Consider the following 18137-nt stretch of genomic DNA (forward strand, 5'->3'; position numbering starts at 1 on the left):
AAACCAATGGGAAAAAAATATATCCTCAGGTGAGGATTAACAAAAAAATAAAAATAAAAGACAACTTTGTTTTATCTATCACATGGCTGCTACAAGTCCCACATGTGCCTCTCTTAGGACACTACTACTTTTGTGTTAGCACTGGGACTTGAACTGCAGAACTGAGTACGCAAGGAAAAGACAGTGGCATAAAAATTTCTGTAAGGGACCAGCTAAATGTTCAATGACTACAAACCTTTTGTGAGACAAGCAACCACAGTTATAATAAATGAGCTCCTGAAAGCGAGCACTAGGTGTCAAGGTAGAAATCATAAGGAAAACTTACCTTTGTAGACGTTCAAAGTGATGGTTCTTACAGCAATTCTAACCATGCTTTCAGGGTGATTAAAAAATTTGATGGCTTCTGTGTACAGGGCAAAGTCATTAGTGTGCTAAAACAAAAGAAGTACCAAAAAGGAATTACAAACTCACAAGTCAGGCCTGCTCCCCACCCCAGCTTTCTGAATCCTATCAAAGACTTCAGTAAAAAAACAAAACAAAGTATGTTACCAACATGGATGTTAAGTTAGTGGTTCACTCCCAATGGGGAATATGGGAAGGGATGGGGAGGGGAGACCATGGAAGAAATAGAAAAAGGTCCAGACCTGGGCTCATGATTTGTTCTACCACTTCTTAGCTGTGTGATGTAATATTTCTAAGCCTCTGTTTCTTCACCTACAAAATGGGGATAATAATTCCCACTTCATAACTACTGGGATTAAAGATGTTATTTCCAACACAATGCTAACCCCAGACCTGACAGCTAATAACCACTCAGTTGTAATGCTAGTTATTAATGGATACTGCTAAAAAAAAGGGGGGGGGGGGCAAGTATCAAGTTTTACTACATTCAGAATCTCTCTTGGCTATTATATATTCCTCTATTTGGAAATACTAAAAGTATAAACATTATGATAGTGGAGGGGGGGGTCTTAGGAATCTGACATTAAAAAGAGACCATCAGCCCTGGCCGGTTTGGCTCAGTGGTTAGAGCGTCAGCCTGCGGTCCGGAGAGACCTGGGTTCGGTTCCCGCTAAGGGCACGTACTTCGGTTGCAGTTTGTCCCTGGCCCTGGTTGGTCGTGCGGGTGGCAGCCACTCAATGTGTCCCTTTCACATCGATGTTTCTCTCTCTCTTCCTCTCTCTCCCTCCCACTCTATCTGTACAAAAAATGGAAAAATGTCCTCGGGTGAGGATTAAAAAAAAAAAAAAAAAAGAGACCATCAGAACAGGCCCAAAGAGTTCAGAACCACAGAACTTCACTGTTGGAGCCTTAAGAAAAAAAGCACAACAGGATCTGGGCCTAGAACAGAAAGGCGGCACACTTGGCTGCCCTATTTTGGCCAGTTTTCCCCCATGTCTCTGGAGTCAGCTGCAGAACATTCACAGGCAGTGAGGGAGTGGGGAACAAGCCACCTCCAGAAAGGTGACGACTGTCTAATAAGAAAAACACGACTCTGAGCACTAGAGGTCAAGTGTACACTTAATAAGTGGTAGCTATTGTACTGGCCCACATAAAAGAGGAAACCAAGCCCATCTCCAAAATGAGGTTCCTATCACTCCTCTGGTGACCAGCAGGATCTTCTTCCAGAAGCATCATGCTGGCCCCAGAATCCCAGCATCCTGCCCTCCTAGTTGGGTACACAGAAGCCCGGCTACACCAGAGTGGAGGGAGAGTCTGTTCCTCTCTCTAATCTGAACTTTGCAGGTGGGTTTTCTGCCACCTGGGAAAGCCCTTTAGAGAATGCTAATGTCATCTATCTGGTCTCTGAACATGTTTATTGAGCACCTACTATGTGCCAGGCCACACAATGCTGATTTTTTCAATTGCCATACAATTTTTGTGATTGGCAGCTAGTATTTCTTCCCTTTGAGGCCAACTCTTCCCCACTACAAATCTAGACAAAGAAAATCAAGGTTCAGGCCACTGTTGCTGCATCATATGCGAACAGCTAGATGGACTCTGCTCAAACTCAGAGGATATGTTTGGGACTATGGTCTGACTTCAAATATAGGCTGTGTAGCATACGTAACCACCAATCAGAAGACACCTATTATGCAAACAGCAGGTGGCTACATGATAGCTGGCCTCCAAGATGGCCCAATAATCCTGACCTCCTGTATTCACACATTTGTGTCCTCCTCTCCTACACTGAATCAGGGCTGGCCCTTTGCAGCCTAAAGAATACGGCCAAAGTGGTGGTGTGCGACTTCTGAGGCTGGGTCATAAAAGGTATTACAACTTGCTTTGGTCTTAGATCATCTGTTCTGGGGGAAGCCAGCCACCATGCCATGAGGGCCTTCAAGCAGTCCCTGGAGAAGCCTGTGTAACTGAATCCTCATGACAACAGCCAGAACAACTGGCCAGCCATATGAGCAAGCCACCTTAGAAGCAGATCCGCCAACCCTAATCCAGCCTTCAGATGATGCAGCGTAGTCACAAGATACTAAGCCAGAAATGCCTTGCTAAGCCACTCCCAAGTTCTAGACACACTGTGATAAATGTGACACGATTCTGACCAGTGAGACACGAGAAGAAGTCTGTTGGGAGGCTTCCAGGAAAGAAGTTTTTTTGGACGTTAAAGAGACCAGAAAGGGAAGTGATCTCATCAGGCTTTTCAGTAGTGGCATGTGAGTATGTAAGGTTTGGAGCTGCAGCAGCTATTCTGAGACCATGAGGGGCTGAACCTGAGGAAAGATGTAAACTGTATGGTCAGCAGAGCAGGAAGATGGAAAAGCCTGGGTCCTTGATGAATTCATTGAGCCACAGGATGAACCAGACCCAGGACAGCTGGCATCTGTACCTTTTGGTATGAGATAAATTGTCCTTATTGTTTAAGCTACGTTTAATTGTGATAACAGCAGCAATTTATTTATTTAAATTTTTAGTAATTCTCTGAAGGATTACCAGGGATGTTAGCTTGTAAGGAATAGCAACAGCTATGAATTTAGGGAGCCAGGTACATACTGGGTGCTTTGAGGAAATCATATCATTTAATTCAATCCCTGAAAAAAACCTACAAGATATATATTATCATCCCCATTTCTCAGAGGAAGAAACTGAGGCTCAGAGGACTAGGATTTCTCTAAGGTCACACAGCAGGGAAGTGGCAAAACTGGGTCTGACTGGAGTTCCTGTTTTTCCCACAGGGTAACACAACCCCCAAGTCAACTTCCAAGCACTTCTCCCTGCCAAGTATACTGCTGTCAGCTTCACCAACTGAATTTTACATAAAAGATGGAGAGGTAACTTATTAAAAACACAAAATTTAAGCATGCCAAGGCCAAGCAGTGTTGCTATGAAAATCAGGAAAGAGTAAGCACATAAGTGCTTTGTAAACAGACAGAAGGCCACCCAGACAGAAGGTGCTGCTCTGACCAGCTGGCTCTGTATCCAACACACCCCTCTGGCAGTCACTTACCTCATTGTAAAAAAAATGAACAGTGTGGTTGTTGAGTTTTAACGAAAGTGTTTTCAGGAATGATATATAATATGCCATAATCTCTTCATCGGAAAAGTCAAACTTATGGACAATGATAGAATTTACATAGTTATTAGAGAGCAAGTAATCTAGAGGGAGAAAAACAAAACAAACAAACAAACAAAAAAAAAACAGGTTAGTTCGTGCTGAAGAAAAGGACAAGCAGAGAAAGTCAGGTAACAAACAGATGACCACGTGAAAATACCCAAACCAGTCAAGCTTCTGGTGGGTGAGGTTAAACAAGCAAACAGGGAACAGCTTAACCTTTAACCAGCAAAGAAATCAGCCACTATGCATAGTCACTAAACTTTCAAAAGCAATGCCAGAGAAAGGCCCGGGTTACCCCTTTCTCCCACACCAAGCAGAAAAGAACAGTGGAACATTTTCTTCATCGCAGGCACAATTCAACACAGAGCCGGGGGTAGGACAGATGAGTTGATGTGTGGGCATTTCACAAATGACCCACGAATGAGGGTAAAAAGCACGGTATTTATAAAAAGCTGCCCCATTTTGCTATCAAAAGTTACCCAACCATCCCTGAATGCCACAAAGGGCCTCACACACATGGTATTTTTTCCTCCCTATATAGCAACATGATTTCATGAAAGTCACTTTATGCTGAACCTCCACGACATGCTCGGCACCAGGCTGAGTGCTTTAAACTAGAATTATCACAGCGATACTGCAGAGTAGGTCTCATTCTTCCCATTTTGCAGATGAGTAAAAAAAGCTCAGAGAGGTCGATTAATTTGCCCCAGGAAACAAGAGACGGAAAGTTGCAGAGATGCGAATCCGAACCAAGGTCCCATGTCAAAGTCTGTGTTCATATCATCACTGATGGGGGCCAACAATGATGAGGGCCTGGAAGCACAAGGGCCAACTGAAGAATGGCTACCCCCTCCAAGCTCCCAGCCCCCGGCCCCTGCAGAAATGCAGATTTATCATGGCGAGAGCTTCCAATTATGCAAGGGAAACTGGGTAACACAGATTTTAATACTGCATCTCCTGATTTTGTAACGTTGGCCACTAGATCAACTAATTTTCAAAGCAGTGCTAGCCTGCAAAAACAGGTCTGTAGACCAGCTGTGGCCCATGGGCCTCTAGTTTGTGACCTTGGCATTAGGCTCTTATTGGACATGTTCTCCTCTAAGTCCTCACCAGCCACCCTTCAAAGCAGGCTCTGCTGTCTGTCCTCTGGCTGCCAGTCTGTGAGCTCTGCATCATCCCACCTGCCTCCCCACAAGTGGTTAGAGGCAGAACACGATCCACACCTGCACCTACAGGCAGACACATGATGCAGTAGAGTGGAGTGGTTCAAAATCTGGTCCTTAGAGCAGCAGCACAGCATCACCTAGAGCTAATCAGACATGAAGAATCCTGGGCCCCACTCCTGAGCCCCGTCAGATCTCTCAGGGTGGGCTGGGGAGTGTGTGTTAAGAAACCACAGGGCTTCCTATCATCTGGTGTGTGAAAGACACTGGGTGTGAATGTGGACTTGAGTCCATACTGCCTCTGCCACATCCTAGCTGGGTGACCTTGGGTGAACCACTTACCCTCACTACTCCCCCAGTCTCCTTGTCTGAAAACTAAAATAACTACCTTCCTCATGGGGCTGTTGTGAGAATTAAAGATAATACACGAAAAGCACTAAGAACAGTGAGTGCCACAAAGTAAGCACTCAATAATGTTAGCTGCCATTACTCTTATTACCTTCATTTGGAGATTCATAATCTCCACCACCATATTCCCAGAACTGAACACAGTTGCTTTTGGGTGAATCAAAAATAAGCCATTAAGTTATTTGGCATCAAGGAGGTACCTAACTTAGGCCAAAGTATTAATGGAAAGAATCTGGAATCACCAGACACAACACAAAGAGCCATCTGGGAGCCCAGGGCCATGAGAGGCATGGGCCACAGCTGGGTCCTCCTTAGAAGCCAGCTCTTCAGAAAAGCCACTGCATTCAAAGTACGTTGGATATTCTGGCTTTGCAGACAGGCCTTGAATTCTGTAGTCTTAGAATGGCTTTCAAAATTTCCTGATCAGAACAATTACTGAGGCAGATATTGGAGCCTGCTCCAAGGGAGGAGGCAGTGGGTCTGGGCTGGGGGCCTAAGAATCTTATTGTGTTTAAAAATGAGGTTACACATTCCACAAATCTTGAGTGTAGAGCTAGATATACAAGGAAATGTACATATAGATGGATGGTAAGTATACATGTACCTGTGTACTGATAATATATATACCTCACCAATCTTAGGTGTTTAGCTTGATGAATTTTTACAAATATAGACACCATAAGCACCACCCAGATCAGACATAGCATATTTCAAGCTGCCCAGAAGGCTCCTCATGCCCTTGTCCAGCCATTACCCCCCTCTCCAAAGACTAACCCTAGTCTGACTGCATAAATTGGTTTTGCCTGTTCTTGAACTTCATATGTATGAAATCACACTATGCATGCTCCTTGTCTGGCCTCCTTCACTCATCACATCTGAGAATTATCCATGTCGCTGCACGTAGTGGTAAGAGTTCATTCCTTTTTTTTGCTTTGCTATACAGCATTCCGTACTTTGAACAGTTCACTATCTACCCACCTAGAATCTTAACTTGTAACAAGCAGCCCAGGTGATACTGATGCCTAGGGCACTTCTTTTTCATTCTGTCATTCTGGCTGTGGATGGGGACAAATGAGCAGGAGAAGGGACTGTTGAGATGTCATGTTGAGCTTCGTTGTGACTGGTTAGTGGCTTCCGGGCCACCAGAGGCAAAGATGCCAATGGTGGCAGCTTCAGACGTGCAACCATGAGCCTCTGGGCTGCATTCTTGAGCTGGAAAAGCCACATGCTCCAATCATTGCCCAGCGGGGACTTTTCCAGGGCCTCCACAAGATGACTCTGTGGGTGGTGGGGGCCACCATGGGACAGCGGAGGTGCCTCTATTATTCGGCTGGGATTTTTCTCCTACCCCCTCACTGTGTGGCCAACTTTCTGTGGTATTCTTTTATAATAAACTCTGGAGTCTATAAGTAATCTCAGTCTCTCAGGCCTTCTGTCACTTAGGTCACCAAACTGAACAGCAACAGGTGCACTTGTGATATGGCTGCTTGTAATAGTGAAAATCTGGAAACCACCTAAATGCCCACGGTCAAGTTAAACAAGTTATGGCCCGGCAAAATGCAGCTCTTGAACCAAACTAGGTAAGGACGCATGAATGGACAATCACGAGGTTTAACATACAGTGGGAGGTTGGGGGAAAATAAAACAAACAACAAAATGGCATGTGTACACTGAACTGTTAAGGTGAGATTCTACAAAACTTTGGCTTTCCGTGCTTTTGTAGTGTTTTATTGGGGGCGAGGGGTTGCTTTATAATGAGGACATTTTCTTCCCATAATTAGAAAATAAAAATAAAAGCCGAAGTTATCTAATCCTGTTTCTCTTACTCCCATAAATCCAAGTTCTATACAAACGAAGTGACTTATCAACTTTGGTAGGACTTATAACAGTACTCTGGTGAACATCCCATAAAGCTACTGGCATCTGCCTGGGTTTCTTACAGCAGAGCACCCTTTTTAGACAATACATGAAAAGCCATCTGCCAGAAACCCCAGAATTTTAACTGTCCCAACTCCCATCTTTAACACAGTAGCCTGGGCTTAGAGAGGGTTACCACAGAACAGACATTTGGGGGAATGCTAGATTTAATAATAAAACCAACTCTTTTATACACTTCCATCTATCTGCCAGACCCCATACTATGCTCTGCAAACACAATGTCACACTTAATCCTCAAACCACTTCATTCCCCAGGTGCTAGGGTTATCTCCACTGCAGTTCGGAGAGTTTACTCCTGGGAGTACATACAGGGAACATGTGGCAGAACTGGCCTGGGGCCTAGCTGGGTTTGAGTCCAGGGTCTGCACCACAGAGCCTGGTCTTCCCCTCTCAGAGTTTTCAAAACCACACATAATTCATGTTCAGTGTAACAAAAGCTAGTAACAAGGGAAACCTCTAAGGGAGGGTGAGTCAACTCCCATTAGTTAGTCAGTGTAAGGAGTCTCCTGGAGCAGCAGCACCATCTAGTGGTCATTTCTGAGAGTCACTATTCAACGGCTCTTTCCTACCTCTTCCTCCTTCCCCAAAGGAATACCAATGATACCATCTCTACCTCCTTCCACCCACTAGAAACTATTTTCAAATTTATCTTGGGCCAGGCCAATGTGGCTCAGTGGACTGAGTGTCCTCCCATGGACTGAGAGGTCCTGGTTCGATTCCCAGTCAGGACACATGCCCAAGTTGTGGGCTCAGTCTCCAATGGGGGCATGCAGGAGGCAGCTGACTGATGTATCTCTCTCATTGATGTTTCTATCTCTCTCTCCCTTCCTCGCTCTCTAAAAAATCAGTTAAAAGAAACATATTTTTAAAAAAAGATCGAAGAGACACCAGGAATGCCTGGTAGTACAAGTATTCAACTCTCATCTTCCATAACAAACCTATCTTGGGTACCTAAAGCCTGCCTCTGACACAGACATTCAGTCACTTGTCTTCTCTTTTCTACTTTCTCTAAGTACAGCATAGAGCTTGGTGTGGTCATCTTGGAATAATACAACTAGTGGTCAAGCATGGAAGATTAGGAGCTACATCAGGGTTCCTCACCCTCAGAACTGTTGACATTTTGGGCTATATAATTCTTTGTTGTGGGGGCTGTCCTGTGCATTACAGAATGTTATGCAACATCCCTGGTCTCCACCCACAAGATACCAGTAACAACTCTGCCCCCTCCCTCCCCAACCACCACCATTTTTACAACCGAGAATGTCTCTGGACATTGACAAATGCCTGCTGGGGGCACAATCACCCCCATTTAATGACCAGTGAACTAACTCACCTGAGCTAAACCTCTTCTCAATTTTAGCCTTGTCAGAGCTGTCACCTTGGGTCAATGTCTCAAAATGAGTGTTAAATAAGGGCAGTGACAGCATTTGCCTGTCAGGGAAGGTTGTTTCAGATGAAGAACCAGGTGCTTAGTGAGGGCAGGGAATAAGCTCTGAGTTAGTTACACATGTGCCAGGCAGGCAGCTGCCAAAGCCCACATCCCACATGCTCTGTGACTGAGTTCTTCCTCCCCTGCTGTTTCCAAGGCTTGTTCTATTGGCAGATTGACTCCCAACTCTTTAGTAATAAATTATAAACAAGAAATGCAAATACCCCAGAGCCACTCAGCAGTAGAGAACCCTCCCTTAGCTCTTCACAGCACCACTACACAGAGATAAACATGATGTTACGGACTGAACTATGTGTCCCCAAAATCCCCATGTTGAAGCCCTAACCCCCAATGTGACTGTATTTGGAGATAGGGCCTTAAGGAGGTGATTAAGGCTAAATGAGGTCACAGGATAGGCTACACTGATATCCTTATGAGAAAGGGATGACATATCAGAACTCTGTGTGTGTGTGTGCACACAGAGGAAAGACCACATGGGACACAATGAGAAGGCAGCCATCTGCAAACCAGGAAGAGAGGCCTTACCAGAAACCAACCCTGAAGGTACATCTTGGATTTCCAGCCTCCAGAAAATAAATTTCTGTTGTCTAAGCCACTCAGTCTGGGGTGCTTTGTCATGGCAGCCCAAGCACACTAAGATACACAGAAAGTACAGACATTTGAAAAACAACACAAAGCCACGTTAAACTATACGCTGCTGACGCTCAGCAGTGCAGAGGCAGGTGTCAAGGATTGTCCTTACAAAGTGAGGTCTCATGACTGATATTCTCAAAGAGGATGTTCAAGGTCTGCAACAGCTGAACGCACACATAGCGGCCTGATTTCTGCCGTAGGATGTTCAAGAAGAAAACAAACATGTTCTTCTCCAGGAAGAAGCTGGGGAGAGAATGGGAAAGCGTCAATGGTTTGTTTCCACAGCAGGAAATCCAAATCATCCTCTGGGTCCATGCAAAGCACATGTGTGTATACCGCTCACCCCCAAAGGCATTTGCAAAGCAGCTGGACCACGCTACCTGCACAGCCTCAGCTTCCTGTTATCCAGCTTTCATGATGCTGGACAGGCAAATACCACTTTCAAAGCTCTCTTCCCCAAATTTGAGAACAGTGCTGATTCTGGAAGCAGTGATATACTAGATTTCTGACAGAAGGGGAAACATCTTGACCTACTAAATGGTTACACAGTAATCTGTGCTTATGAATTTGGTAAGCAGCAGTTTTCTTTTTCTTTTTTTAATGTGTTTATTGATTTTTTAGAGAGAGAGGAAGGGAGAGGGAGAGAGAGAGAAACATCGATGAGAGAAAGAAGCATCAACATCTATCGGCTGCCTCCTGCACGCCCCAAACTGGGGATCGAGCCCACAACCTGGGCATGTGCCTTGACCAGGAATCAAACCAGTGACCTCTTGGTGCATGGGTCAGCGCTCAACCACTGAGCCACACCAGCAGGGCAGTAAGTAGCATTTTTCATCAAATATTTTATATCCTTCGTTTTCCTTACTAAGCCTCTTTCCTTTGCCCTTCATGTCTTTGAGAATTAAACAACAATGGGATTATTAAGGGTTTTGGTTTCCAAATTGTCAAGTTTATAATTTCCATATCTGGGGAAAAAGAATGGGAAGGAAATAGAAGATGCTAACATGGTGGTAGGACCCTAGCCACTCCCTAAGTCTGTGTTTGCCTTTCTTGTTCTGGACAGGACATATGTCTGCATGCAGCCCGGGGCACTGACATTAAACTGTAACACTGGCTCTTTTCTTTTAGTCTTGAAAAGGAGAGAACCCCTGATGTCTTTTTTTAAAGGAAAAAAGTGATAGTTCTAGTTATGTATTCTCTGGATTCAAGCTAAGAGCTCCAAACAAGTCACTGCAGTAACGTGTCTGCTGGTTGACTTCGTTTTGGTGACTCTTTCCCATCGATTATCAGCTCCACGGTAGCAGGATTATGGGCTGTGTAACTTCTGTTTGAACCCATGACAGGGTAAATGAATGAGTAAATTATCTAAAAAAAGATCCCTAAAATCTTTTCCAACTCTGATTCTGGGAGCCATTCACACTGACCCCCGGAATATTCCTATCATTTGACCTATTTTGTTTATCTTGCCTACCAAGGATCACTCAACAAGTTCACTGCAGGACAATGATGACCAATTTGGGAACTTGTTAAAATGCCTGTATCTAGATTTTGCCCAGAGATCTATACCCTAGGTCTAGCATGAAGTCCAAAAGCCTAGATTTTTGAAAACACCCTGGAGGAGTAGGGAGGAGGCTCCTTGGAAAAATGACTAATTCTAGGGCTAGGGCAGAAAAACACAGACGATGATCCTGGAGCATCTTATAGTACCAGAAAGTGAGGAAGTGCTCAAAAACAAAAGGATAGAGGGGTGTCAAAGGACACAGGAACTAACCTGAAAGAACTTCCAATGCCTAAAGCTGGAACCAATTCAGCAACAAAATAATAACAGAGTATTGGATTATAATCCAAAGTATAAAATAAATATCCATGAGTTCATATTGATATAAACAAATAATTGAACAAATACATAAATGGGAAGAAACATCTTCCATGCAGAAGAATTTCAAATAGTATATGTAGATACTACCCGCTTCCAGAAGGTAGAGCTTAACTCCCAGGTGAGATAGGTACTCCTCAAAACTGTCAGGGTCATGAAAAATAAGGGAAGACTAAGAAGCTATCACAGACCAGAGAAGAATGGGAAAATGTGACTACTAAATGCACTGTGGGAGCTTAGATTGGGATCCTAGAGCAAAAAGAGGATATTAATGGAAAATCTGACAAAATCCAAATCCAGTCTGGAGTTTACTTAATAGTTAAGTACCAATGTCAGCTACTCATATTTGACAAATGCACCCTGGTAATCTAAGATGTGAACAATGGGGGATGCGGGGGGAATGGCATATGGGGACTTTCTGTACTATCTTCATAACTTTTCTATAAATCTAAAACTACTCCAAAATAAAATTTAAAAAATGTATTAAAAACAACTTTTCTTGGGGACTCTGTTAGGCAGCCATTGAAAAATCACTGGGCCCCTAAGAGCTTGGGAGTTTTTTAGCTCACAGATGGACTAAGAAAGTCCACTCTAGTAAAGAAGAACACAGTTTCTAAGCTTTAACCCAAGGGTCTCTCTCATTTCCAAAAAACAGCTACCAACCAACCAATTCCCCATGAAGCCTTAAAGGAAGCTAATCCTGTTCATAAGCAACACCTTACTTTATTACTCTTGTTGCCCTTTGGGGATCATGGTCAAGGTTACAGGTTTGCATTTTCCACAAGTAACTTTATCCTAATAACCTTACTGATGAAAACATAGAGCTATCCAGAAAATCAGGATATCTAATAAGAAGCCATGTTAAAAATGAAATACCTTTATTTCTTTATTTTTATTTTTTATTTTTTATCCTCATCTGAGGACATTTTTCCATTTTCTGTTCAGATAGAGTGGGAAGGAGAAAGAGGAAGAGTGAGAGAAACATCGACGTGAAAGGGACACATCGAGTGGTTGCCACCCACACAACCCAACCAGGGCCGGGGACAAACTACAACCGAGGTACCCGCCCTTAGCGGGAACCGAACCCGGGTCTCTCTGGAGCGCAGGCCGACGCTCTTACCGCTAAGCCAAACCGGCCAGGGCGTACCTTTATTTTTTCAAGTGGTCTTAAAAATGGTCTCAATACTTAAAATTGAGATTATTTTATATAAATATAAAATCTGGCGGTTGTCATAATCCAAATTCTTCTGCACTCAGACACTGAGACAGGTCTATTGGGGAAGTAGTTCATGGTTTGTAGCCTTTGCTTTTTAACTGTTCAACAAGACACTTTCATTTTTTTTAATAATCTTCACAAGAGGGATATTTTTCCATTTATCTTCAGATAGAGGAGGAGGGAGGGAGGGAGGAGGAGGGGGAGAGCAACATCGATGTGAGAGAGACACATCGACTGGTTGCCTCCAGCATGACCCCAATCCAGGCTGGGGACAAACCGCAACTGAGGTACATGCCCTTGGCCGGAATGAAACCCGGTCTCTTTGGTTCATGGGCCGACGCTCTAACCGCTGAGCACCCAGTAAGGGCGAGACACCTTTTTATTTTTTTTAAATGAACTGCTAACCTTTCTTATTGCCTAGTCTATACAAGGCACTAGATAGGAAACTTTCTTTCCTTTAAAGATGAGGAAACTGAGGCTGGCCTAAGGTTGCTCATCTGGAAAAGTATGAGAATAGGGACAAACCCTTCTATGGGCTCTGGCACAAGGCGCTGCTTCAACACTGACCAGCTGTGTGGCCGTACACATAAATGGGGACAACAGGGCCTCTACGCTGGAGTCACCGGGAGATGTAGGGAGATTATCTCATCAAAAGCTCAGCACTGTCCCTGGCCCATCAGTGAACACAGTAAATGTTTGCCCTTAGTGTCTCTCCCAGTTCACTTAGAGTCTAACTATCCAGGAAACTGTCTCCTTCCTTGGGGTTGATAATCAGACACTGCTGGAAAAATTATCCCTGATATTTTCAGATTTTCTAGAGACTCATTTCCATAACTTCCCCATTTTCAGTTTACAGTGTTTCAGAGATACAAACAGAGATACAGATACTGTGCAAGACCAAACTGGCGTCAAATTATGACATCATCAGAAATAATTCATAATATGCATTTAGAAAAATATTCAAAGTCAGAGGAAAAAAAGTTAAAAAACATTAGAAACCCTTACTCAAACACAGAGCTGTCATTCTGATCTCCCCAAATTAGGATCTCGGTAATAGAACGGATGGTCTCCACTAGCAGGTTCCGGTTCTGTTCTGTGACTGTGGTGTTTTTGGTCAAAACGTGGTACAGATACCTGAGAGAAAGTAAAGTAAAGATTACCAACTGAAATGAAAGCCAGGCTCAATGACCATTAGCAATATTTGAGGGCTGTGCTTTTTCCGATCCAGTTAGCACAACTGCCATTCAGATGAGAGAGAACTTACCATTCAAGAAAAATAGCAGACAATGCTTCGAAGCATTAAATAACCAGGGACACACCAACCCAAACTGAGACAAGAGAATGGTCAAGTCCTTGAAGACAGCCATCCTCAAACCTTAGTGTGTAAAAAAATCACGTGAAGAACTGGATAAAGTGGGGATATGGGAGCCCACCTGGAGGTTCAGATTCAGGGGGACTGAGGGAAGACCAGGCATTGCCTTTTTCACACACTCTCCAGGTCATTCTGATTCTAGTGAAGCAAGTAGAGACACATGGCTCAAGTCTGAATGCTTAACGTAAGACCTGCATGAGGTGGAGTCACAGCTTAGGAAGGGTGGGTCCCAAAGCCAGGGCCTGGGATAAACATCATGTGCAATCACATTACCCTTGGATTGCCCACAATTCCCCATAAAGTTCAGATCGCCCATCAGAACTGATGGCTCACATGAAGTGGGTTGCTTGCAGGACACTGATCTTATCTGCTGAGTACAGATTGTTGAATTCACCAGGTCAAGTGGGGTTGAGACTATGACATGGTCCTGGAAGCCTACACTGCTCCAGACCTAGGCCGGCTGCTGGGACAGAGACAGGAAGGCCCAGGCCCTGAATCTCTGAGGCCAGTCCTGAGCACTGCTGAGTCCAGAAGCCTGGTCAGATGACTTGGGATCGCCATCTAACACAGCTTTTAAGACATGGCATTGCTAGGACCCCAGACTGAGGTAACTTGAGCTGTCATGAGAGCCTCAGACTTGGGAAGGCAAAGGGGATACCAAGAGTCACCTTCCAACTTTTTTTTTTTTATCCTCATTTGAGGACATTTTCCATTTTTTTTGTTCAGATAGAGTGGGAGGGAGAGAGAGAGGAAGAGAGACAAATTGACGTGAAAGGGACACATTGAGTGGCTGCCACCTGCACGACCCAACCAAGGCGGGAGACAAACTGCAACTGAGGTACACGCCCACAGGCCGTGTTTGAAGTTGAATGCCTTTGCATATATTCATGGCTATTTGAATATCTTTTGCAAGGTACCTGTGCAAGTCTTTTGCCCACTTTTTTATTAGGTAGAGTACCTTTCTCTTATTTATTTGATGGAGTTCTTTATATATTCTGAGCACAGATCCTGTATTGGATATACATGTGGCAAATATTTTCTCTGAATGTGGCTTATCGTTTCACTCTTTTTATAGTTGTCTTTTGATGAGTAGCAGTTTTGTTTTTTTTTTGGTACGTGCCCCTAGCGGGAACTGAACCCAGGACTCTTTGGTCCGCAGGCCGATGCTCCAACTGCTGAGCCAAACCAGCCAGGGCCCTTCTAACTTCTTTATGGCCCCCTTCAGTTTGGTGATAGGGGCTGGTAAGAGCAAGGTAGGGATAAATTAGATAGGACCGTCCCATCAAAAACTCTCTAAAAATGTGTAAGATATAAGGTGTAGAATCTTTCAGAGGGAACAATAAGCAGCAACCTGCTATTTAAGGGGTCTGGGTTTAAATTTAAAATTGCATACAACTTCTACCACGCAGTAACTAGAATAGCCCTCCAAAAACAGAAATCTCCAACACCTGTGCCCAAATCTACAGGCAGAGTGGATGCCAGTTTCCCTCTGGGATAAAGTAACTTCACAGCACAAGTTCAGCCTGGGATCAATCACCAGGGGACTCTCATGAATCTCTGTCTTCATGTTGTCTTGACTTATCTTCTCTGAGGCAAAGAGTAGAGTTTTCAAATTGTGGCTTACAGGCCTCCTGCATCAGACTCACCTAAATTAGATTCTAGCTCCCCACCCCAGATCCACAGAACTGACTCCTGGGTGTGTCACATGACATTGAGTTAGCTCCGACTCCTGGTGACCCTATGAATGAATGATGTCCATAGTGTCCTGTCCTCAGTTCCTGTAGACTCAAGCCTATGGCTTCTTTTATGCTGTCAGTCTGTCTCATATTTGGTCTTATTCTGCTGCCTTCTATTTTTCCCAGCATTATTGTCTTTTCCAAAGAACCCTACCTCCCATAATGTCCCTGTAGTCGAACGGTTTCAGTTTTGTCATTTTTGCCTCCAGCAAGGTTTCAGGCTTAATTTGCTCTAGGATCCACTTGCTCATCTTTCCGGTGGTCCAGGGCATCTGTAGAGCTCTCAATATCATATTTCAAATCATCATTTTCCTATTAGCCTTCTTCACTGTCCAACTTTCAGAACTGTACATAGTAATTGGGAATATGAGGGTGTGGATATCTTAACCTTGGTCGCTAATGCCTTATCTTTCTGGTGATCTTTCCTAATTCTTCCATTCTTGCCCTTCTGAGTCTCAGCCTTCTCTTGAGTTCTTGGCTGCAGTCCTCATTTGAACTGATAATTGAACTAAGCTAAGCAAAAGCTTTAACAAGTTCAATGTCATCACTATGTTAAAGTTGTGTATTACTTCTGTAGCCATAATATTATGTTAAAGTTGTGTATTTCTTCCATAGTCGTGATTTTTGTCTTCTTGATGTTCAAATGCAAGTCTTACTTTGGCACTTTCTTACTTTCACCAGAAGTCACTTCAAACCACTGCTACTTTCTGCCATAAAATGGTGTCATCTGCATATCTTATGTTGTTGATATTTCTTCCACCAATTTTCATTCCTCCTTCCTCTGAGTCTAGCCCAGCTTTTCATATCTTATGTTCTGTATATGGCTTAAACAAATAGGGAGATAAAATTCACCCTCTCTGTCACTTTTGCCTATAGGAAACCATTCTGTCTCTGCATACTCTGTCGTGACAGTGGCTTCCTGTCTACAATACAGGTTACACATCAGGACAATCAAGTGCTGAGGCACGTCTACTGCTTTCAGCGCAACCCACAGAATCCTGGGTGCAGGGCCTCAAGTCTGCATTTTGAACGACCTTCCACTAAAGTTTCAGAGCCATTGCATCACTCACACCATGGCCATCAGCGACACTCTCCATGCAGACCACAGCATACCCACTCTCTGCTGTGACAGGCACTGTTGGTGCCAGGGGAGAGGCAGATTCTACCCACTCTGGTGTTTCCTTGTGTGTAGAGGATGACATACATTAGGGATAGGAGAGTTTAAAATCTTTAGAACCAGTCCTAAACTTCTATTCATTGTGCTTTCTGCCTTGAATGCCCTAACCAATCAGAAAACTCTACTCCTATTTCAAAACCCACCTTAGGCACTTCTTGGTAAAGCCTTCTTTAAAGCACCTTCCCAGCCTCCTGCCCACTCTCCTGCCCAGGGAGATCTGATTATTCCCTCCTCTCTGGCACCTCAGTACCCATATGTATTTGCTGCTACACAAACCAACCTCATTTGCAATGATCTGCCTCCCTTACTAGACCTGAGTTCCTTGAGATGAGAAACATCATCTTATTGATCTTGGTGACTCTAAAATGCCTGGTACACAGAGGGTGCTCAATAAATGCTGAATGCGGGGGGGAGGGGCACAGAGAGGTAGTGAAGAACTCAGGCTGTTGGAGTCCAACAGACAGACTTAGGTTTGACACCTGGCCCTGCCACTCCCTAACTGTAGCCTTGAACAAGGCACTTCACACCCTGGAGCTCATCCTCTGTAATGTGCCAGTAACGGTCAAGGCCTCCTCGCTGGGCTGTTCCAGGGATTTGAGCATGGTATTTGTCACACAGTAAGCACTCAAAGATGCAGGGTTAGCTGCTAATATTATTATTATGTTGTGGTCATTATAATGGGAGCCATAATTAACATAATTTCTAAATTATACATGGAATAGTCCAGAACATAGGAAGGAGAGCTCAGACTGAATCCAAACAGTCATGAAAAGAGGACTTCATAGGAGGTGTTATGGAACTGTGGAGAGAAACCAGAGCAGGAAGTAGAAAGTGTGGTCTTAGCCGGGTAATCTTGAACAAGTTAGTTAATCTCTACACCTTAGTTCTATTAACTGTAAAATGGGAGCAGCAACTGTACCTTAATGCTTTACTACCCACCTGCTATGGTGTTATTAGGAGGAAACAAGTAGAAAGACATCTAAACTAGCAGTTACTACATATGATAATGTTATTGTTACCATCACTGCCTTCATTAAATAATCTCTGAAAAAATTCTAGTAACTACAAGGAGGCCCTTACAGACAAACCCAGGGGAAAGATCAGGGTAATAAGTCCTGAAAAGAAGATTCTGGAAGCTCCCACCTGTGGTTGGCCTGTGGTTCTATGTGAAGGGCTTCATGTGACCCTCATACTCATAAATTGTGACCACCACTGCACAGGACAGGACAGCAACTGAGGGACATTTGGGAGCTCGCCCAGAGCCAAATGGCCAGGAGGCACAGTCTGAGAGTTCCGGCTGTTCCATGGCCCATCCAACATCTGCTGTTCTTTGTCTTTTTCAATGGAGCCATTCTGCTGGCTATATAGTCACGTTGTACTGGGGTTTTATTGTATAGTAATGCCTTTTCATATATTCATGGCTATTTGAATATCTTTTGCAAGGTACCTGTGCAAGTCTTTTGCCCACTTTTTTATTAGGTAGAGTACCTTTCTCTTATTTATTTGATGGAGTTCTTTATATATTCTGAGCACAGATCCTGTATTGGATATACATGTGGCAAATATTTTCTCTGAATGTGGCTTATCTTTTCACTCTTT

General features: G+C 43.9%; 1 protein-coding gene across 7 annotated transcripts in view; it reads right to left on the reverse strand.

Moving 5' to 3' along the window:
• The window catches only part of LOC118641444 (protein CLEC16A), a 164926-nt gene that overhangs the window by 136682 nt on the left and 10107 nt on the right, over window positions 1-18137 (reverse strand). For all 7 annotated transcript variants that reach the window (XM_036278690.1, XM_036278691.1, XM_036278692.1 and 4 more), the window contains exons 2-5: window positions 13259-13387; window positions 9271-9404; window positions 3462-3610; window positions 326-431 (exon numbers count right to left, since the gene is read on the reverse strand). In XM_036278690.1, coding sequence (XP_036134583.1) covers window positions 326-431; window positions 3462-3610; window positions 9271-9404; window positions 13259-13387 — 518 coding nt within the window. The remainder of the gene's footprint in view (window positions 1-325; window positions 432-3461; window positions 3611-9270; window positions 9405-13258; window positions 13388-18137) is intronic.

The sequence above is a fragment of the Molossus molossus genome, unplaced genomic scaffold (assembly GCF_014108415.1).
Source record: "Molossus molossus isolate mMolMol1 unplaced genomic scaffold, mMolMol1.p scaffold_m16_p_3, whole genome shotgun sequence".
In the NCBI taxonomy this organism is placed as follows: Eukaryota; Metazoa; Chordata; class Mammalia; order Chiroptera; family Molossidae; genus Molossus; species Molossus molossus.